The sequence below is a fragment of the Choloepus didactylus genome, chromosome 2, assembly GCF_015220235.1.
Source record: "Choloepus didactylus isolate mChoDid1 chromosome 2, mChoDid1.pri, whole genome shotgun sequence".
In the NCBI taxonomy this organism is placed as follows: Eukaryota; Metazoa; Chordata; class Mammalia; order Pilosa; family Megalonychidae; genus Choloepus; species Choloepus didactylus.
The window spans coordinates 180,468,301-180,491,937 of record NC_051308.1 but is presented as its reverse complement, the minus strand read 5'-3'; the positions used below and the strand labels follow the sequence as shown (position 1 = coordinate 180,491,937).

The following is a 23,637-nucleotide window of genomic DNA, read 5'->3' as shown; positions in this document are numbered from 1 at the left end:
ATGTTCCAAGCACCTGAAACATATTATTTCATTTATTCTTCGTGATTTGGGAACTGAGATCAGAGAGGCTAAATCATTGGCCCTTCATTAATAATGGTGATGTTCATGATGGAATACTTATTATATTCTCAACCCTATGCTAAGTCCTTTAATTACATTATCTTATTTAAGCTTTACCATGAACCTATGCCATAGGCATTATCTCTCTTTCAACAGATAAGCAAACTCAGAACCACAGGGATCAAGAGGCTTTCAGTTAGTGAATGGTGTGTTGAAATTTGATCCCAGGTCCATTTCACCCCAAAGGCTGTTTCTTTCTGTCCTACTGCACTTCCAGTCTGCAGCTGAGCAAGAGGCCCCAAGGTAACTGTGCACAGGGATGATCAGTTGCGGGCTTTTTTATGAAATCTTAGGTTCCGGTCTCAGCTGGATTTCTCCAATGAGTTTACCTGTGTCACAATCCCTCTCTCTGTTTCGTAATCTAAGCTCTTAAAATGCTAAGTAAAGCATTAAGTTCTAGGAAGTGTGGCTGGCTAGCACTGCACCTTGATATTATATGCTGGTGTTGATAAAGGCATTTCAAAAGTAGGCAAAAGAATCAGGTGATATGCAAGGTGGGTCTATAGGTTCGTCTATTTTATGGGTGCTAGAAGCAGGCAGTCCTGTGGGAACCTACAGAATCAATTCTTGTTAGATATAAAGGGACCTTTGGGATGCTCTAAATCTAACCTTCACATTTTACAAAGAGAAGAGATTAAGGGCTAAAGGTCACACTGTGAGCAGAGGAATCAACAGACCACACACGCCCTGTGTCTCAATTTAATGCTCTTTTCACTACAGCAGTACATTTCAAAGTGTGCTCTCCAGATCAGCAGCTTCAGCATTACCTGGGAACTTGTTAGAAATGCAAATTCTAGGACCCCACCCCAGAACCACTTGATCAGAAACTGTGGGGTTGGGGCTCAGCAATCTGTTTTTTTTTTTAAAAGCAGTTTTATTGAGATATATTCATATACCATACAGTCAATCACAGTGTACAATCAATTGTTCACAATATCATCATATAGTTGAGCATTCATCACCACAATCAGCCGTTGAACACATTCATTATTCCAAATAAATAAACAAATAAAATAAGAATAAAAGTAAAAAAGAACACCCAAAACCTCCCATTCCCCCCATCTCCTATTATTCATTTACTTTTTGTTCCCATTTTTCTACTCATCTATCCATACCTGGATAAGGGGACTGTGAGCCCCAAGGTTTTCACAATCACACAATCACACTGTATAAACTATATAGTTATACCATCATCTTCAAGAATCAAGGCTACTGGATTGCAGTATTAGGTATTAGGTATTAGGTATTTCCTTCTAGCTATTCTCATACACTAAAGACTAAAAAGGGATATCTATATAGTGCATAGGAATAACCTCCAGAATGACCTCTTGACTCCATTTGAAATCACTCAGCCACTGAAACTTTATTTTGTTTCATTTACCTTCCCCCTTTTGGTCAAGAGGGCTTTCTCAATCCCATGATGCCAGGTCCATGCTCATCCCCGGGAATCATGCCCCATGTTTCCAGGGAGATTTATACCTCTGGGAGTCATATCCCACATAGGGGGAAGGGCAGCAAGTCCACCTGCCAAGTTGGCTTGGAGAGAGGGGCCAATCTGGGCAACAAAAGAGGTTCTCTGGGGGTGACTCTCAGGCACAATTACAAGTAGGTTTAGCCTCTCCTTTGCAGCAACAAGTTTCATAAGGCCGACCCCCAAGATTGAGGGCTCAGCCTACTAAATTGGCAGTCCCCAATGCTTGTGAGAATATCAGGAATTCCCCAGGTGGGTAAGTTTAATATTTCCACATTTTTTCCTCAGTACCTTAAGGGGGCTTTGCAAACACGTTTTATTCTCTGCCCAGAGTACTCTGGAATGTATCGGGGCTTCACACTAACCTGTACAAACCAACGAGATCTCACTCTCTGTTCAAGGTTCCATGTAGTTTGAATAAACTGACCATAAAGTTAATTATATAGCATGCTACCTAAAATATAGATTTTCCACCAAATAAACCTCTCTTCCTTCGGTCTCACACAGAAGTTGAAGTTTTAAAACACAGTCAATATCATCCTTTACCCTTTAGTCTGATTTACCTTAATCCTAACGAAGTCCATTTCATTCATAGCTCTAAATGAAACCTGATCTCTGTTTAAGTTAGCAATCTGTTTTAACAAGATGATTATGATGCATGTTCAAGTTTAAAAATCAGTGCACAGAGGTATCTGTTATATCTTATACAGCACATGGAAGGAGGAAGATAGGGGAGATTTAAGTCCTTCCGATAACTCTTCTCCTTCTTTGTTCCCAGATGGAGGCTGAAGGAGCTCAGTATAAAATCTGATGTCTACAGCACAGTCTTTGAGACAGTTTAGAGTTGGAGTCTGCCTTATCTTGCCTGGGGACTTGACAATCAGATGGAATTGCTTATGGAACAAATGCTGGCCTGGGTGTGCTGCCAGGTAGCCAGAGATTAGGCCCTATCTGGCCAGTTCTGTGTGAGGAGGAGGCAGTGAATGGGGGAGAGTGGCTGGGCAGCCGGGTACTCTGTCAGGCTCTGCCACCCTCCCTGCAACACAGACAGAGCCCCCAGGAATGTAGAGGATGATCTTTTCCACATTGTCTTCTCTGCACTGTGTTTCTCCACGTCTCTGAGTCATGGTAGGTGTGCTTAGAACTCCACACCGGATTTCCCTAAAGGCAGGAGGCCTGCAGGAGGGCAGAGGAGAGGGCAGGTGAAATGCAAAGGTGTATATAAGGCACCTGTGGGCTCCTGCTGAAGATTTTTGACTTTATTCTGAAGTGAAGATAATACCTGAGGCAGGAAAATAGAAGTTGATTTGCACTTTAGCAACGTTTCCAGCATCAGTATGGAAGATGGACTGCAGCGGAAGCAAGAGACCTATGGGTGGTTATCGTACTAGTTGGGGTAGGAAAAGAGGGCCGCGGGTGGGGTGGGAACAGATTTAAGAGAATACAGATTGGGATATGCATAGGAGGGGGTAGGAGATGGAGCTCCCGATCGGAGCTGATGAGTTGTAGGCTTAGGTCTAACATCTGGACGCTGGAGATCTGGAATCAGTTGGCCATAAGGTCCTGAGTGCAGTGTCCGCTGCCTCCTTCCCTCTTCCCCCAAACAGCAGGCCTTTGGAGTCCCACGAGGGCAGGAGGGCAGGATTCCTTCTCGGTTGTTCATCCTAAGCAACTGGAACAGCGGCTCACACATAGTAGGCACTCAATAAACATTTGTTGAACGAACAAATCAACGAATGAGTGACCACTCTCCAAGCCTCATTTCATAATCTGTAAATACCCTACTGTGAAAGGTTGCATAATGAAATCACATAGCCCCAAACTTGACGCACAGTAGGAGTTCAACAAGTATTTTTCCTTCTCCGTAACAGCAGACCTGGTCCCTAGCGACCACACACAAAAATGGAGCGTGGGGGTGGGTTCTGTCCCTTCCATCTTCTTCACCACTCTTCGCCCCCACAGACCCCACGGGGTCCTGGGGAGCAAGTGGATCCAGGAAGGCGGGGTGAGGAGCAGAGCGGCGGGAAGGGGAGGGGGCGCCCGCCGGCGGCTCGCGTGGAGCCGGTCTCCCCGGCTTACGTAAGGCTCGAGTCCCGCGCGGCCGGCAGGGGCTCGGAGTGGGGGCGGGCGGAGACGGCGCCGCCCAGCAGGATCCGGGCTGGAGGCCACTCGGAACACTGCTTCCCAGCTGAGGTGTGTGTTTATTTGACTGTTCTTTGTGGAGGAGGCGCCGAGCTCGGGCTCCTCGCGAGCCCTGCGGCCGGGGAGAGCATCTTGACAACCCTCGGCGGAGGTGGGCGCGGGGCCGTCTGCCTGGCCCCTCCGGGTCCGCTCCGCTGGCGGACAGCGGCGGCCGCTGCGAATCCGGGGGATGTGACAGCCGCTAGGGAGGGGCCGAAGCGCGAACTAAACGCTGCCCACGTGCGGGAGCTCAGCCGGTGGGCCGGTGCTTGGGGTGGTGGGTTGCGCACTTCAAGTCACCCCCTATCTCGGCGTCGCCGACTCGGCGGAGACTGGCGTAGGGATGCCTGGCCTCCCGGTCCCCTCCTCAGACGCGGCGTGGAGAGCGAGATAGAAGATAGGATCCAAGGGGGACTGGCTGGGCTGAGCGCTAATTCCCGAAGGCTGACCGCGCCAGGGGCGGGGGCTCTGGAGTGCTCCAGAATCGCTGCGTGGGGGCGAGGAGGTGGAGGAGGGCGGGGAGGTGTAGCGTGGCGCGTTACTCCGCCTTAAGAGTCTGCCGGGGCGCTGGGCTGAGGGGAGGGATTGTCTCAAAAGTCTCTCGTTCCCCTGCAGGGGCGGCCGGCCAGTTCACGCGCTAGCCGAGGGTGCCAGGGGCAGGGAAAGAAGAAACAAAGTTCCCAGGTTCCCTCCCGGGTCGTGTCTGAGTTGCCTGTTTGGTCGCCCCGCTCCTCGCGAAGGCAATGGCTTCCAAACTCCTGCGCGCGGTCATCCTGGGGCCGCCCGGCTCGGGCAAGGGCACCGTGTGCCAGAGGATCGCCCAGAACTTCGGCTTCCAGCATCTCTCCAGCGGCCACTTCTTGCGGGAGAACATCAAGGCGAACACGGGTGAGGGGCCAAGGAGGTGAGGGGTGGGCCGAAGCGAGATCGGGACAGGCCGGGGAGAGAAACAGCAGCTTGAGAGGGGCCAGGTCTCCTCCCGTCCTCGAGCGCCCTTCCCCCGCCCGCGTGTGGTCGTGCAGCACGTACGTGCAGAGGCGCATGCAGTCGTCCGGCCCGTGGCTTGCGGCGGTGCGGGTTAACCGCGCCGCGGGAGGAGGACAAGGTTCTCGGGGAGGCCAGTGGGAGGTGCACGCGGCTCCTCTCCCACCCCCACCGCTTTCCCCGGGCTCCTGTCTTGGAAAAAAGCCGGTAACTATCCAGCCGAGGGAACGAGTACCAGGGAGCTCAAAACCCAGAGCTTCCCTCTCATGCTATCTCCTTACGGCAAAGCCACCCGGTGGCCCATTTGCACTCCCGGGCTCCGCGTCCCCCGGTGAACCGCGGCGCTCCCTCCTCTTGCCGGAGTCCACTGGGCCGAGCGCCGCCCACCTGTGGAGCCCGGCCCGACCGCGCGCGGGGGAACCTGTGGCGCCCGGGGACTCGCAGCCGCGCGCCTCTCCAGCCCTTCGGCGCCTCCTCGGGCCTCCGGGACAGAGTCCCGGGTGGCTCTGAAAGGCCTGTCTGTTCGCTGCCACCTTCTAAGGTAAACTCTCACCACCGATCGCCCCTCCTCCCCAAGCCAGGGCCTGCCCGTTAGGAGATTCGTTCTGATACATTACATTTGAAACAGCATCTCTGGCAATGGTTTCTGGAGAATGCCTCCCTTGGCTTGCATGGTGAAGTTGGGGTTATAGATCTTCAGACTTAAGATGTCTCTTAGTCTGACAATGTGCAATGCGTCCTTTCTCCCCTCCCCACCTTAATCCACGTTTACACCAGTTCTCAATGAATTGGCATTAAAAGGTGAGAAGAAGCGGTTGTGCTGCTGCGAGGTACATTACCTTTCTGGGCTGCAGATGCTTATAATTAGCAACTCCTTTATGAAAACTTAATGCAAATGGAGTGCTTTAATGCCGTTACTGGTCTCACCCGGTGTCCAAGTTGGTTATTGCCCATTGTGGGCTAATTATCCAGGCATCTTCATTTCAGAAGTACAGACTCCTTTTCAAGAAGTGGGTGGAGGACTATGCTGGAAAATAGAAGAAAAGCTTAAAAGCAAGGAACTAAGTATCTCAAATGCAGAGTTTGATTCATCATCTCCTAAGCAGGTTGACAATCAAGCTTATATTCTTTTTCTCCAGACCCCCTAGTCTCTCAGAAGGAAGGAAGAGTTATGTGTACCAGATTTTACTTGAATTTTCTTTTATGGGTTCTGTTACCTAACGTGGGCCTATTTTAATTTTAATCCCACATTTAAATGCATTTTATTCTTCCTGTTTGGTATGTGGTTTGAGGAGAGAAAAGTGGGAGAGGGACCATTGGCCAGCTTAAGGGTTTTGTATTTAGGTGGAGAGGTGAGGGAAGGGAACAGCTAGGGTGAGATAGAGCCAGTTTCATAACATTCTCTATACCTGACTTGGTGATTTTTCTTCTGGCATAAAGGGCTTGGCTGTGTCCTTTCTGGGACTGGACTAGTGGCCCTTTCCATTTTTAAAGAGAATATGATGGAAAGTGGCTTTTTTCTCACTTTCTTAGGGGTTTTGAAAACTTTCTGCTTGCTGTTTTTTTTTTTTTTTTTTTTTTTTTTCATTTTAACTTTCCTCTGTTCTGAATTTTAGTTTCAGTTCTCTTTCAAGTGTCCCCCTCCATCCCCCCACCCCCCAGTTCCCTCTGGAGTAAGAAGTGACTGCGAAATGCTGAAATTATCTCATTTTCTTTTTCTTTTGGGAATTAAGTAGCTTTTGCATGGGCCAGTTTAAAACTGGAGACAAAAGACAGCCATTTTTTTTTAAGTGGCCTATTTCTAGTGGACTTGGAGTAGTTCTCAGATTTTTCTCTCTCAGAAAGTCTGAGTAAGAATCTTATTTAGTCTCACTCTCTGTAAATAAGAAAACATTCCACAGTATTTATTTTTCTGTTACCTGTTTGCTCTTAGCTAATTTCCTGGTGGAGAAGCACAACCACCCCATCTGTATGTACCCTTTAATAAAGTAGAAAATTTGAGGAGATAATGACACCCAGCAAACCCCCAGGAAATAGAACCTTCGTAGGAATTTTAATAGGAAGGGAACTCAGGCCATCTGTTGATCGGATGCATTCTCTTTTCTACATGGTTTTCATCCTTCTGCTGTCACTGCCTGGTGAAAAGCTGTTCCTGGAGGGAAGGGCCGCTCAGATGTGATTGCTGCAGGGAAGTCTTCCCTTACCTGCACATAGCTTAATGATTCTGTTGGTGCTGCCACATACAATTATAAAGCAGTGCAATAAATGTTTACCTAATTTATTCAATAGATACTGAATACCGGCCATGTGTCAGACAGCATTCTAGCAGTGTTCTAGAGCAGTGTTCAAGACATTGCCCCTCTGCCTTCCCGTGCTACCACTTCCAGCTGAGAGAGTGAGAGGACAGGGATCTGGCCAAGTGCTTAATGACACCAAGGCTATCTTGAAGGTATGGGTCACAAATTGTATGTCTTCACCAGAAGGAGTCAAATAGCCTCATGTGATAGAGTCCATTCTGTTTGACCAGCTCTGATTTATGGTAAAAATTTGTGTTTAATATAGGTCTGAGATTAACCTCCTTATAGCTGTCACCCATTGGCCCTTACTAGGCTGCCTGGAGCAGTGCAGGCTCAGGCTTATCAAATATGTTTTTTGAAGACCCACCCCAAGTCTTTGGCTTGCATTCTCTTTAGCACATTAAAGTAAGTAAGTCGTGTTAAATCTTTAGATTGCGAGGAGCCTGGGTCCTAGACTCTGTCAAAGGAATATTACTTCTTTCTGTCTTTCTCTCCGTGGGTCTGTGTTGGGGATAGGCACTCAGTAAAGTGACTTGCATTAAAAATTCTGATACTTAGTGATAACTCCTTTTATTGGGTGACTGAAACTTCCTCTGAAGGATATGAAAACCATGTTTTAAGGAGTTTGACAAATAGTGCAATTTTTAAAAATCACATTCTGTATTAAATCTACAGTGTAGGAAAATTGGCACGTTTCCATTTGGAAGCATCCTGGACTTGAATGAGAGAAAAGGTTTTCAAGACCAAACCTGTTTCTGCTCTTAATTAATAGTAACTGCAGCTCCTGCTGGAGTTTTGCAGATTGGACTAGCATTTCAAATTAGACTATGGGTTGAGCCTTCTCTGAAAAGATGACCTAGTTCAGAGGGCTCAAGCTTTTAGCTACTCAGAAAGTATAAATGTGTGTCTGTCCTAGACTAGGTGAAAACTTCTGAGAATTGGAGGATAGAGAGGTTCTAATAAAGAGGTTGAGAGCCAGACTTCAAAAATGTATCTAAAGCAACTTTTTTTTTTGTAGATCACTCAGGGTCTTTGCTTATTACAGAGTTTACAGAATATTCTCTAGCCCCTTTCTTACCTGCTGAGATTTAGGATGTATCCCAGGTCAAGGGTGTGATCAGTTTTGAGATATCTTTTCAGATACTCCACATCCCTTTTATTTTTTGGTTTCTTTTTATGAGGGTTTTCACATTTATAGAAGAGCATTACTGCTACTTGAATAAAGCATTCCATGACAGTAAGTCTGCCCTTAGCCGCATGGACACCTGAATCTTTGAGAATTCTTCCAGGGTGGTCATTTTTTTTTTTTAAGCCTTTTCTGATCAGTCTTGCTTTATAGAAGAATTGGAAAATGTGAAAAAACTGTATGAAGAAGAAAGAAAGCATTGCCCTTAATGTCACACAGACACTCACAAATGCTAACAGAAGTTATTTTTTCTTTTCTGTGGATTTGTCTTCCTCTTCCCAAACAAACTTGGGAATATATTATCTGTTAATCTTTTTTCTTGTTACTCAGATATATCTTGTGAGCAGCATTCTTTATTCTTAAAGCTTTTTCAGAAACACGTTTAGTGTCTATGTAATATTCCATTCATTCACCAGATATTTTTTGATTATCTACTCAAATGTCTGTTTGTTCACAGAGCTTATAGTCCAGAGAGAGGTGAGGCAACAGGGTGCTACAAGAGGAAGAAGATAAGCAAGTACAGAGTATTAGGTAGAGATTGGTGTTGTGAGGGAACTTGGTGAGGAGGGCTGTGGTGGCTGTCCTAGGTTATATGAGTAGGGAAGGCCTCGCTGGGAGACGGATAACACTAAGGAATGAGCATGTGCCAATCTAGGACCAGGGTGTTCTGGGAGAAGGAATAGCAAGTGCCAAAGGAACAAGCATTTCTTGCTTGAAGAACAGAAAGAAAGGCAGTATGGTTGGAGCTTAGTGAGCAAGAGGGATGTAGAAGGCAGCCAGGTTAGAAGATGAGTGAGAATTAGATCAGGTGGAGCCTTGAGGACTCTGGTAAGAATTGGGTTTAATTCTAAGGGTGTTGGAAAACCACTGAAAGGTTATAAATAGAACAGCGACGTGAATGGATTTACCTTCTAGAAGTTGATCATTTGGAAGCTCTGTGGGAGAATCGGCTCCAGGTGAGCAAGAGTGCTACCAGGGAGATCAGTGGGTTGAAGAGAGTACACCATGGCTTGGACTGGGGGTGGTAATGGTGGAGGAGGAGAGAAATGCAGGGCTTTAGGAAATGTGTGGACGCAGAGCTGACTGGACATGACGAGTTGGGTGTGAGGGGTGATGATGGAGAGAAAGCATTTCACAATGTGTCCTAGGCTGTGGTCGGGCACTGGGGAGAATGTACCTTAGAACTGAACTAGAGTGCATCTAACCAATCTTGTGTAGAGCATTTTTATTTGCCTTCTAATAATACAAATATCATTGTATGTAAACCATTGGATATATATACTTTCCTTGGGATTGATTCCTAGAAATACATAGTTTTTAATACCATAGGGGAAGAAAGGAGTTTTAATTTTAAACTGCGCGGTAAACATTCAGTTAAGTTCTTGGTATAAAGGTAGCTTATAGATGCTCCTTTATTTTTTGGCTTAACATGTTTTCTTTAAGTATACATATAGATATACAAATATACATATATTTCCTTGTTTTTCTGATTATAGAAATAGTATGTGTAAGTTTATAAAAAATTTAGAAAGCCTAGAAGGATAAAGAAGAAAATCACTTGTGACCCCACTAATTGGGGGAAAAAAAAACCTTTTATATATGGTATATCCTACCAGACAGTTTTTCAGGGATATGTACACATAAATATAAATGTATATAAATTTTGAGTTATATTCTATATTACTGTTTTGAAAATTGTTTGCTTTATTTAACAATGTATTATTTAACATTTTTCAGTGTCATTAAATTCTGTTCTTCAATGTGAGTTTATTACCCATGTACTATTCCAATATAATTTTTTGATTCCATTTTTTTCTTTTTTGAAAAGGTAATACATGAAGATGGTAAAATTTTCAGATGAGAATGGAGTGGGAAGTCTCTCTCATTCACACCCCTGGCTTCTCAGTTCCTCTCTACAGGGGCATCCAGTTTTTACTTTTCTTGGATGTTCATCTGAAGTTTGTACGTAGCGTAAATGTATGTATAGCATTGACCCTTTTAAAAAGTGTACAAATTTATTCTTTGTTTTGTATATTTTTTTTTAACTTTGCGGTAGGGTTTCAGATGTTGGTTTCTGTCAGCATGTGTCAATCTGTCTCATTCGTTATTTGTTCTAAAAAATGTCCACATACTCTTATTGCACAAGTGCACCATAATCTCTTTAGCCAGTTGTTCGCGAACATTTTGGTCTCAGTACCTTTTAACACTTTTAAAAATTATTGAGAACCTCAAAGTCTTTTTGTTTATGTGGGTTATACTTAGAGATATTTACCGTATTAGAAATTAGAACTGAGGAATTTAAAAAATATTTATTAATTCATTTAAAAATAACAATAGCAAATCCATTACGTCTTAACATAAATATGTTCCAAAATAAAACCTAATGAGAAGAATAGTGTTGTTTGGCACCTTTGCAAATCTCTTTAATATCTGGATTAATAGAAGAAAACTAGATTTGGTTTAAAGTATTTGAAGAATATCTGGCCTTAACGCAGGTAAGTAGTTGAAGAAGCGGGTATCTCGTGGACTCCTGCAAGTATTTCATGGATCTTCAGGGATCCTTGAACCACACTTTGAGTTCTGCTTATTTAACCCATCCCCTGCTGATGGGAATTTAAATTATGTGCAGTTCTTTGGTATACGAAGTGTGCTACACCGAGTGTTGTTTTAAATATGTCTTTTGTCAAATGTTTGAGTGTCAGGCAGTGTTGGTTTATGGGGTACAGAGAGGTAAAACAAGGTCTGTTCCTTGAAGGAGCTGCTGCTTTATTGGGAGAGGCAGGCAAATCAACAAGTGCAAAAGAAGTAATGAAGGCTTCAAGATAATGCCTGTGTTGGTCCTATAGTAGGGTATGAGCAGTTTATCCAGCGTTTAGGAGGAGGAGAGTTTAGGGAAGGCCTTTTAGAGGAGGTGATTCCTGGGCTGAGTTTTAACAAATGAATCCAGCTACCAGGTGAGGAAATGGGGTGGTAAGGCCACAAGAAACATGTGCAACTCTTCTTGTAGGGCTTGTTTGTGGTCCATAAGAGATCATTGCTTTTATGGCTTGGACACACCTTTTGTAGTTTCATATTAGCCCTTATTCATCTCTGTTTACACTATCAAGGGAAAGAGTTATTATAGTATTTACCCATCAACTTTTTCAGCTTTTGTTACTTATACTTTCCTCTAAGATACAAGCAAATTTACTGTTATCACAGTTTTGAAAACGTTTAAACTTTGACTTCAAAAAGTTTCTGGAACTGAAGCGATGGCAAGTGATCCTGAAACCAGTAAATTGGACACCAAACTATTAGCTATAAATCCACCTGTTATGAAGGGCATATTGAATGAATTACCAGTTTCTTTTAAAATCTGCCAAGTAAATTGTTAAATGATATGTTATGCTAGTCCACTCTTTAGTAATCAGTGCTTTGGTCCATTTTGTGAGAAGAGTTAAGGACTTGTTAAGTTTTGGATGTTGTACATTCACTGTGATCAGGTACCTCGGGTATGATATCATGTGATATCACAACCATTTTCCTTTAGCAAGCTATTTTTTTAAATGCATGAGTAGGTAGTAGAGACTTATATTACTCTGTGCTTTTCCCCCCTCCACTTGATGTTTAGTCCTCAGGTTGGCCTTTAAGACATAGTACAAAAGGTCTCATTTGTACAGGAGTTCAGTCAGGTGGCTGGTGTTATATTTTAACAGTCTCACCTCCAGATTCTAAGAGTTCTTGTTATAGCTAAACAACATTTCTGACAGTAAGCATCTGTTACTTTAGCCTGAGACTAATAGTGTCAAAATAATGCAAAGTCACGGCTACTCATCAGATTCTCAAGCAGCTAGAAGTCAACTGTTTTCTGGTATTCAGCACTTTCTTATTGGGCACCAGCAACCTGTAACCCTGGCACTTTGTAATTCTTGTAACTTGGTCATCATAACAGGTATTGCAATGGAGCAAGCATGTACCAGGCCTTGGACCAACTAATTTATGCGTATTATTTCTAGTCCACATCAAATCTACAGAACAGTTGGTATCACATCATTTTTCAAATAAAGAAATGGCCTCAGAGAGGGTAAGTAACTTGCCCTAGGTCAAACAGCTAGTTAAATAGATAAACTGGCATTCAAACCTGGGACTTCAGGACCAGGACTAAACTTTCCATTATGTTGTGCTACCATCTGAGAACTCCAAATAACTAGTGAATTCTCTACTTCATGTCTTGTGTCTTGTAAATGCCATAGTGGAGCAGTGGATAGCAGAGCGATCAACCCAGCCTTGTTCTCCCCAAGTGGACTGAGATTCAGCAGGCCCTTTATGGGAAGATTAAAGGTACATGGTTTGTTGTTGTTGTTCGTTTCCTAAAAAAAAAAAAAAAAAAAAAATCTGAAAAAAGGAAACACTGAATTTGCTTTCCATCTTGCCAGAAGGACCACAAGTCTAAAATATAAACCTTTAATTGTGGTGCGATAGAAATTGCTTTTCATCACAATGGTGGTGCTCTGGAGTAATGTCTGGATTTGCTATCATTTCATTAGTCATTCAACAAATGTTTGCAAAAGGAAAACATGTTGTCTGCCCTTGAGGTGCTTATAATATAGGGTTCAAAGTCTAGGTTCCACATTGTGTTCCCATGTATCATGGTGGGGTACATGTGTGTGGGTGAAGTGTTGAGGTAATGGACAAAGGGGGAGGTCATTGTTCAGATGTTCCTTTCCCCTGTATGGCCTTTCTGTTAATCTGTTGTAGGCCATTTTCAGTCTCATCAATTCCATGAAGCTTTTCCCCAGGTGTTGCAACTATAGGTTATTTTCTTCTCTGAAATTTCTGTTATATACATCTGTACCTCTAATTCGGTTTTCTTCATTGCCTCCCTGTAAGATCCATTTCATAACTTCATATACGGTCTTTTTCCATTTGAATGTTAAATTGATTAATGACAGTTCAATTCAACAGATGTTTTGCTAGCCTGTTGTGGGAGGAGAGGAGACAAGAGAAAAATAAAAATATTTGTATAGCTTATGCCTTGTACCTTATATGTTATATAAGTACTCTGAAGAAAATAAGATAGTGTGATGAAAATAGTAGTGTAATGGGAAGACTAAATTGGGAAGTTGGAGAAGGCTTCTCTGAGGAGGGGACAATTGGGTTGATCTCTGAATGAGGGTAGGAGCCAGCCATGTAAATATCTGGGGACAAAGGGCACAGCACATGGAAAATCCCTAATGCAGGAGTGAGTATGTGGTAAGCAAGAGAGAGGGCCAGTGTTGCTGGAGCACAGTGGGTGAGGACTCGATGGTAGGAGAGGAGGCTGGAAAGGTAGGCAGAGGCCTGACATAGGGCCTCTGTAGTTGGATGGGAAGCCATTGTTTCTGTTGTTATTTTTTATAACATTTTTACTGAGAGAGAATTGGCATACCATCCAGTTCACCCTTTTAAAGTGTACAAGTCAGTAGTTTTTAGTATATTTTATTGAGTTATGCAACACTCCCATTTCAGAACATTTCATTGCCCCAGAAAGAAAACCCGGTCCCATTAGCAGTCATCCCCCATTCCCTATCCCTCCAGCCCCTGGCGATCTCTAATGTAGTTTCTGTTTCTTTTTTTTTTTTTTTTTTTTTTTTTTGCCTATTCTGGACATTTCACATGAATGGAATCACAATATCTAACTTTTGGTGTCTGGCTTCTTTCACTTAACTTGTTTTCAGGGTCCACCCTTATTGTAGCCTGTACCAGTGCCTCATTTCTTTTATTGCCAAATAATATTCCGTTGTATGGATATACATTTTGTTTGTTCATTCATTATTGATGGCCACTTGGGTTGTGTGGACAAAATGTTTTCACTTCTCTGGGGCATAACCTCAGAGTAGAATTACTGGATCATATGGGAATTCTGTATTTAACGTTTTGATGAGATGCCAAATTCTTTTCCAAAGCAGCTGTACATTCCAATGCATTTGTTCATTTTTGAAGCATTTTACATTCCCACCAGCAGTGAAGAGGGTTCCAATTTCTCCACATCCTTGTCAATACTTGTTATTGACTGACCTTTTGATTATAGCCAGCCTAGTGGGTGTGAAGTAGTTTCTCACTGTGGTTTTGATTTTCATTTCCCTAATGACTAATAATGTTGAGCCTTTTTTGTTATGCTTATTGGCCGTTTGTATGCATTCTTTGGATAAATGTTTATTCTCATCCTTTGCTTATTTTAAAATTGGCTTATTTGTCTTTTTATCATTGAGTTGTAAGAATTCTTTTATATTCTGGTACCAGTCCCTTATCAGATATATGATTTAAAAATATTTTCTCTTATTCTGGGGTTCTCTTTATACTTTCTTGATAGTGTCCTTTCTACAATTTTTTTTTTTAATTTTGATGGCCGGTTTATCTTTTTTTTTGTAATTGCTTATGCTTTTGATATATCTAAGAAATCATTGTCAAATCATGGTGAAGCCACTGGTTTTAAACATAGTACTGACATCTGATTCGCATTTTGAATAGATCACTCAGGCTATTTGGAAGGTGGATTGGAGGTTCTTAGAGTAAAACCAGGGAGAAAATGTAAGAGGCTGTTACAGAAGCAACAGACAAACAGGCAGAATTTAAACTTCAGTAAGCACTTGTTGAGTTAATGTATTCCAATAGCAATCTGTTCACAGAGAAAAAAAGAAGGGTCTCTACCCTCGAGGAATTCACAAGTCGAAACTTGTACCCAATTGTATTGTTTTATAAGGTACATTATACTGAGTGCTATTAAAAAGAATAGAAAAAATTGTGAAAGAATGGTGGAATTACTTGGTTTAAACTTTCATTGAGTTCATTTCTGTATTTCTGGTGTCTAACATACAGTCAGTGCTTAATAGTTATTTTACTTCTCATTGAGTAAATGAGGGCTTTATGAGAGAGGTGACGTTAAAACTGGGACTTGAAGGATGTGTAAGGTATTGACAGTTTAAAAGTGAGAGTAGGTTGTTTTTTGATGGAGGGATCATGTCTGGGTGTAGATGATTAAAGTTAAGGATACTTTGACTGAAACCTACAGTTTGAGGAATTATAGGCAAGGAAGATGGAAAAGATCCCTTGGAGTTACGTGCAGTTCCAGATTAAGTCCATAAATAGGAAGGCTGTGGGGAGTCAGTGCCTTCTTAAAACCCTTTAGTAACCTGATCTATTTGTATTTCATAGCAAAGTATGGAATGGATTGGAGTGGAGAGACGTTGGAGCTCAGCTAAGTTAATGTCACAAGTTTCATGAGGTCTAGGGTAAAATAATGGCAGGAAGAGGATTTGGGGGAAATTGTATGGGAATGGTGGGCCAGGGCAGGGCCAGGGCAGAGCTGAGTGCAGCACTTTGAATGTTGAGCTTTCATGTTTAGGGGCAAAGTGGTCCCATTTAACGTGAAGGAGAGAATTTCAGGATTGGGGAGGATATAATGAGTTTGGGATATATTGAGTTTAACATAACCTCTTCCAGGTGATGGTATGCAGTAGGCTTTGGCATAGCATGTGGTAGGCGTAGGAGTTGGCCCATGGGCTTTGGAGTCTGGCATACCTCTGCTCAGTCTCTTCCTGGCTTTGTAAACTTGGGGGGAAGTTAACCTCAATTTCCGTGTTTGTAAGAATCTACCACATGGGGCTGTTGGGAGGGTGAGATCCAGTCAGCTATGTAAAATGCTTGGCAAGTACAAGGCTTCTCTCTATTTTTTGTTCTCATCTTCTGTGGAGTCATAATATTTTGATTTTATTTAAAATTTCCTTAGTGAATGTTGTGCCTGGAATGAATAGGATGTGGTGAATGGTGGGCCACCCGGCAGAGGCTATAAGCCCTGAGTTTAAACTCCCTATTAATTGTGGTGTCCTCCCACTTTTCCTTGAACTTCTACCATGTCCAACCTTGTACAAATAAAAATACATCTCTTGGAAGACTCCCTGAATCCATAATTTATTTTTAAAAACTGTGTCATCGTTAATATGGATAGTTTTCTAAGTTTACCTGTTTAGAAAGATTTCCTCAAGGATTTTTAATGTATTGGGCTGCTGTCATATCTGATTCAATATTTTCTTTGCTTTGTTTTCATAACTTGTAGCTCACTGATTCTGTGTTGTTGTTTTTTTTTTTGTCTACATGACACCAGTAGATTTTGATAAGAATAACCAATGTAGTTTGCACACAAGCTATCTATTTTCTTAAGTGGTGACTATAAATACCATCTCAGGGCATAGTTTAGTTTTGCCAAAGAGGAGATTGATTTTTTAAAAATTCATTGTTATTGAGATATATTCACATACCAGTCATCCATGGTGTACAATCATCTGTTCACAGTACCATCATATAGTTGTGCCTTCATCACCCCAATCCATTTTTGAACATTTTCTTTATACCAGAAAGAATAAAAATAAGAATAAAAAACAAAAATAAAAAAGAACACCCAAATCATACACTCCATCCCACCCCATTTTTCATTTAGTCCCTGTCCCCATTTTTCTACTCATCCATCCATGTACTGGGTAAAGAGTGTGATCCACAAGGTTTTCACCATCACACTGTCACCTGTTGTAAGCTACATTGTTACACAATCATCTTCAAGAATCAAGGCCACTGGGTTGGAGTTTGATAGTTTCAGGTATTTACTTCTAGCTATTCCAATTCATTAAAACCTAGAAAGAGATATCTATATAGTGCATAAAAATGCCCACGAGAGTGACCTCTTGATTCCATTTGAAATCTCTCAGCCACTGAAACTTTATTTTGTTTCATTCTGCTTCCCCCTTTTGGTCAAGAAGATGTCCTCAATCCCATGATGCCGGCTCCAGGTTCATCCCTGAGAGTCATATCCTGTGTTGCCAGGGAGATTTATACCCCTGGGAGTCGGGTCCCACATAGAGGGGAAGGCAGTGAATTCGCCTGTCGAGTTGGCTTAGCTAGAGAGAGAGGGCCACATCTGAGCAACAAAGAGGCACTCGGGGGAGACTCTTAGGCACAGTTACAAGCAAGTTTAGCGAGGAGATTGATTTTTAACTTCCATAACCTCAATGGCTTTGTTTTAAAAAAAAATCAAGAATTTATTTTGGAGCAAGATGAAAATACAAGACCTTCTTTCCACTGAGCTCAAAATTTTGTTTAGTTTTTTCAGGGCTCTTAGGGACTAAACACTTTGCATAAAAATGAATGTGTTATGTCTTTAATTATTTGTTCCATTTATTAATGTCTAAGATTTGGAAAGGATTTTAGAAGTCATTCTGTCCAAGTGGCCATTCTGGGCTGAATCCTTTCTATAGCAGCTGAAAGCTAACTTGCCTCCTCTGAAGACAGGCTCTTTTATTGCTGGACAGGTCTAATTGTTGGAAGACTTTTCCCTTATACTGAGATGAAAGCAAATGCCTTGAAATAGTAGTCTATAAACTGTCATCCATTTGTGCCACTTCAGTCTTTTGGTGTCACATAAATTAAGTCCACTAGCTCTTCAGATAATTGAAAATAGTTGCCAGGCGCCACTTCCCTGAATTAAGTTGTCTCTTTTTTCCAAGAAAAACAGCCCTAGTTCCTTCAACCACTCTCCCATGATATAGTTTCTACATTCTTTTTCAGCCTGGTTCCTGAGTCCATTTCTTTTCTGTCCTTTCTTTTTTTCCTCCTTACTGTGAAAAATAATAATCCATCCCAACAGTGGACCCAGTGCCTGCTGGGACAGGACTGTGGGTTTCTTGGTCATGACTGTGTTGATGTTCAATGCAGTGTAGATATGTTTTCGAATAAAACAGATGATTGTGTACAAAATCTGGCTAAGTATGGGAGCAAGCTTACTCAATATTCTACTCTTTCTAGATGAACACGTTATTCGGTGAGTGTTTCTGAACATTGTCCTGCAGATAATCATTTATATTAATTCTCCCAGAGGTATGTTTCACATGGCAGCTCAGGTACCGTCTTAAAGCCTATAGTACTTGGAGGGTGTAGACCAGGGTTATCTCAGTACCTAAGTACAGACATAGGCTACTCAAGATGACTCAAATCCATATATCCCGTCCTTTGAGTCATGGACCAGATATCCTCTCTCTTAGCTCACTCCGAGGATTAGAATAGCTGTATAGAGTTGATGGTACAGCAAATTAGAAAAGTGCCAGGAACATAGTGGACTTAACACGTAAGAACATAAATTTTGTGAGATATTGATCAGTGATAAACAACTTATGACTTAACTTGCCCAAATTATCTTTAACTGTAGTTTATTTGGGTAGTTTATTTTTTAAAATCCAGGACTATATCTATTTATGCTAAATGTCATAGCGATGCAGAGCTCTGAGAAGCAGTATGGTTGTCTTTAAGAGTTTGGATTCTGGAACCGGATAGCTTGGCTTGGAATCTGCCTTGGCCACCCTAGCTCTACAACCTTGGGCGAAGTAGCCAACCTTTTGCATTTATTCATTTATAAATGAGAGTAATGGTAGAGCTACCTCATAGGGTTTCCTTGTGACTATTAAACAAGTTACTATGTTGGTAGGACTGGGGCTAGGTACCCTCTTTGAGCAAAATATGTAAGGGGATCCCCCCCCAAAAAAACCTCAGTAATTAAATTAAATACTATTTTAATGCAATAAAATGAACAAAATATCAGAATTTTAAATAAAGTTCAGATCTGAAAGGACCAGAGAGTGAGATGAATGAGTGAGAGTGAGTCATGCATATGCAGGGTTGGATCTTTTTATTTAAAAATTTTTTCATTGTGCATTTTTCCATTAATTGTGACATTTTAAAATATTGCATTAAATATTATTTATCTGATTATTGGATTTTTTGGGGACCACTTTAAATTTTTAACCCAAGATGAGTTCCTCTCTTGCCTCACTCTAGTCCTGATTCAGCATGCTAGTGTTTGGTGTTAATAGTTGATGGCTATGGTCTTGATTTTGTAGAGAAATTGAATTTTATTTAAGAGCCTGATAGAAGGATTTTTTTTCAGGATAGATACTTCTAACTTGATTGATTAAGTGCCAATCTGAATCTTATAACCAAGATCAGTTTTAGGATATTAGAAGAGTAAGTTCTTCCTTGTCTTCTATTAAAGGTGTTTTGAATGTGTTGTTTCAAACATTGCTCGGGCTTAGCCCTTAGAAAATAAAAATGTGCGCACTTAGCCTGTGTCATCTCAAGGAGACTAGCCAAACCGAACAGACGGAAACATTACTTCTCGATGGCTGGGATTGTGAAAGACAGCCACAGATGGTGGCTGAGCCATAGCTGGAACTACTGTGAGGCAGCATGAGATGTTCTAAGAGCCAGGAGCCAGGAACTTACTGTGGGGTGGGAAGGGGGGCTTCTTGAATTAGATTATGGCTCTGCTCCTATTTGTCTTTAGACATACAGACCTGATTATAATCAGATCTTGGAAATCTGTTTCACAGTGGCCAGTGAGGCAAAAAAATAAAAAATCTACTTTTTAAGTTCTCTGTTTAAGGTTTTAGGCAAGGGAACCTTTGAGTATGTCATCCCTATTGTCTGTCTGCCTTCCTCCTCCTCCTCCTCTTTCTCCTCCTCCTTTCTCTTCTTCCTCTTCCTCTTCTTCTTTTTGGTGCTTCTTTTTGCTGCAGATTTATCCAGTGTTGATTTCTGCACAAAGTAGTAGAAATAGTTGCTTTTAAAAGGGGCCATGAACTCCTAGGGGTGTAAGTCTCCCTGGCATTGTGGAACATGACTCCCAAGAATGAGCCTGGACCTGGCATCGTGGGATTGAGAAAGCCTTCTTGACCAAAAAGAGGAAGAGAAATGAAACAAAATAAAGTTTCAGTGGCTGAGAGATTTCAGATGGAGTCAAGAGGTCATTCTGGAGGTTATTCTTATGCATTAAATAGATATTTCTTTTTAGTTTCTAGTATATTAGAATCGCTAGAAGGAAATACCTGAAACTGTTGAACTGTAATGCAGTAGCCTTGATTCTTGGTGATAACTGTGTAACTATATAGCTTTTATCCTATGACCATGTGATTGTGAAAACCTGGTGACTGACACTCCCTGGATCCAGTGTATGGGCAGAAGAGTAATAAAATAAAGATAAAATATATATTTAAATAATACGGGACGATAAGTGGTATGGAATGTGTTTTGGGCATTCTTTTTTATTTTATTTTTTTTTTAGTTAAAAATTTTTTTTTGGATTAATGAAAACATTCTAAAATTGATTGTGGTGATGAATACACAACTATATGATGATACTGTGCACCACTGATTGTATGCTTTGGATGGATTACATGGTGTGTGAATATATCTCAATAAAATTGCAGTTAAAAATAAAAGGTAACATAAACTGGATGTTTTGATGCTTTGCATAAAATGTGTAAAGGTGAATACACTGTTTAGTAACCACTGTTGCAGTTGGCATGTGATTTGATTAGATTTAAATTTACCTGAAGAGTTCAAACAAATGAAATCAAATTATATACTTTAGAAGTGGAGTGAGTTTAAAACATAGCTTAATTTTGCTGGCTGCTGCTAGACATTGCTCCCTTGTCACGGTTGAGGTGGCTTTACTTCTTGAATTTGATCATCTTTAGAGACTCCAGGTATCTTTTGGCTTAGCATTAAAAAAAGGGAGGAGAAATTCTTGTCACAAGAGAATGTATGTCACCTTCTTGTATCAATTTTTAGAGAGCAGCTGTGGCAGCTGCTGAACTATATATGCCTGCTTTGTTTCCCTGCTTTCCTTTGACAGGTGGAGAAAGTGTGAGAATTTTAAAGTGATTCTGAAATTAGTTTCTTTAATGGAATGTTCAATTTCATGTGTATGTTATCTGGAATAGCAATATGGGTCAGAAAAAGATTTAGAATTGAGTATAGAATAGGCTAACAGTTTGAAATTGAGGGGCCGATACACTAGGGGCAGTTTGGTCTATGGGGGAAATACCCACAGATGCTTTGGAGCTTACATCAGGTTGAAGGCCCCTGTAGGAACAGATTGTCCTACCTAGAAAGCAATCCTTGGTTTAATGAGCAGAGGTTAATGTTTCCTGTTGGATAAGTGACAACCTCATTTATAGATTAATTAGTGAAGGAGGACTTCCGTATTGCAAGGTGACATTCAATGCTTTCTTCTCTTTCCCCTCATGACTTCTGTTTCTGGGCCAGCTTGGTCTGAGTTTTAAAGAGATTTGGGGACCACAGATCCTGATTGTTGTCATTGTGATGTATGGCATGGGAGTGTCTGCGCTATATGGGAACAGATGTGTTCTTGTGGCAGGGTGGTTGGTGACACTGGGTGATAGTCTCTGGCACTTGGCTGGTCCTTATCGCTTACATCTTTAATACCTAACCAGAATGCCAGCTATCCTCAAATCCTCCAGTATTATCTATTGCAATGGAAAGACTCATTCCCTACCTGCTGAGAAGTGTAGCACTCCAAGCCCTTGGCTACGGGACTGGGCACTTCCCAATCATCTCTTCTTCAGATTTTATGCTTCTCCGGAATTTTTCACTTCTGCTTTTCTACTCTTTTCTTCTGAGGGCTGCCCTTTTCTGTATGGCTTTATCCATGCAGGGCATGACGCTTATTCTTTCCTTTTCCCAAAGGTCCGCTTAGGTTAGGTCGTTGTGGCAAACTTGTATTGAAAGTTTGGAGATCTGAGTCCAGCACAAGCAACACCTTGACATTGTACATTAGATACCACTGTCCTAAAGACCTGTTGGCCATTCCCTACACGTCCCTCTAGTCCCCCTACCTGCCTTTCCCTAGCTTAGGGTTTAACTTGCTGCCTTTTTGCTCTTTTTCCTCCTGGAAACTTTACTCTTTTTCTGTCTCCCAATTTTTAGCCCACTAATTCCTATTACTTATCCAGAACAGTTTACCTCTATACCCAAAATAAACCCCAACTTTGCTGATCCCAAAACTTATTACTAAGTTGCTTTCCCTGAACAAAGGGCCCAGAACAAAGCATAGGCAGAAGCTTTGAAGCTTTAGTCTTTTTGTTTTAACCTGATCAGATTTTTGGATTTCTTCGTTTCCCTCAAGTCCTTCTATGAAAGAGAAGAACGTTTTAGAGATTTGGTTTCCCATCGCCTAGGACGGAGCCTCAAGTGTCAGGATGTTTGGTTTTGTTATGCTTTGTTTGCTACATTTTTGCTTCTCTTCTTTTTTTCTTTATCCCTTCTTTTTTATCCATTTATTCAATTAAAAACTACTGATTGAATCGTTTACTCCATGAGGCTTTGTTTAAGTCATCCAGCTGAACAAGTCCTGCCCTTGAGGTGTTCTCAGTCCAGAAGGGGTGGATCCTTGCACGTTTGAACAAAGAATTACAGTGTGGTAATGGCCAAGAGGAAGAGCCTAATTGCTTGAGGGAGTGTGGAAAGGCTTTGGAGGTGGGTAGTGCCTGGGAAGGTACTCTAGGGCAAGGGTACGAGCCCGGACTCTGGGATCAGATTGCCTGGGGAGCCAGCAGGGCAAGTTACTCCACTACTTTGTATTTTAGTGTCTTCAACTACAAAATAAGAATAATAATAGCATTACCTCATAGGATTATTGAGGGAATTAAATGGCATAATGATAATGTACATGTAAGGGCTTAGAATAAGGCTTTGCCCGATTTTTTAATCTTTTCTTTTTCCTTCCTTCCTTCCTTCCTTCCTTCCTTCCTTCCTTCCTTCCTTCCTTCCTTCCTTCCTTCCTTCCTATTATCTACAGTAAGAATAAGTTTAACCTTGCAATTAGGTATATGCATACAAATGCATAAAACTAACACTAAAAAATTTATACTGTTTTATTTTTGTGTGCACAAAACATTTTTCAGTTTCACAGAAACAGAATGGTGGTCTTGACAGCAGTTTGACAGCCACTGATCTGGCACTTCTTAAGTATTCAATGAATGTTGCCTCTGGTATTATTATTATCATTGTGTTCTCACTGGATGTTAAAGGACAATGTGGGTCAGCTGCCCAGTGGGCCATTTAACCCTGCTGGAGTCAAGAAGGCCCTGTTAGAAGAGTGTCCCATCAGCTCTTTCTTTCATCCTCGTTCCCTTTGTTTGCAGGATTATCTGCTGCCAGTCTTTGTATGCTGATGAGCAGGGCACATTTTTGGTGCTCTCTTCACCAGAGCATTGCCAGAAAGTACACCACACGCACACGCATACACACGCACACAGACTGAGAGAGAGAGAGAGAGAGAGGGAGAGAGAGAGAAGGGCAGCAGTAGCAATCCATCCTGTTGGAGCAGATGGCATTGGAGGAGAATAGCAGCTTCCTTCGTGCTGATCTACAGCCAAGATTCTGCAGTGAGGCAGCTGATGAGGTGCGTGGTACAGCCAGACCCTGGGCTCTCTGCAAGGAGAAGGAATTATTTTTTATGTTGCTTTAAAAGTGAAATTCTTCTCTGTCTTCTGAATGGGGCTAGTAATTGGGTTGTGATCAGATTACAGGGAAGG

General features: G+C 41.8%; 1 protein-coding gene across 4 annotated transcripts in view; it reads left to right on the top strand.

The window, feature by feature from the left end:
* The first annotated feature begins 3,734 nt into the window (after nt 1–3,734).
* Nucleotides 3,735–23,637, top strand: part of AK4 (adenylate kinase 4) — a 103,793-nt gene continuing 83,890 nt past the window's right edge. Inside the window, exons 1-2 of one of the 4 annotated variants that reach the window (XM_037827009.1) lie at nt 3,735–3,784; nt 4,388–4,660. In XM_037827009.1, coding sequence (XP_037682937.1) covers nt 4,516–4,660 — 145 coding nt within the window. In that variant the 5' untranslated portion in view covers nt 3,735–3,784; nt 4,388–4,515. Of the gene's footprint in view, nt 3,785–4,366; nt 4,661–4,728; nt 5,298–10,949; nt 12,560–23,637 lie in introns of those variants that run through there. The other 3 variants (XM_037827010.1, XM_037827012.1, XM_037827011.1) reach the window with 3 other exon arrangements.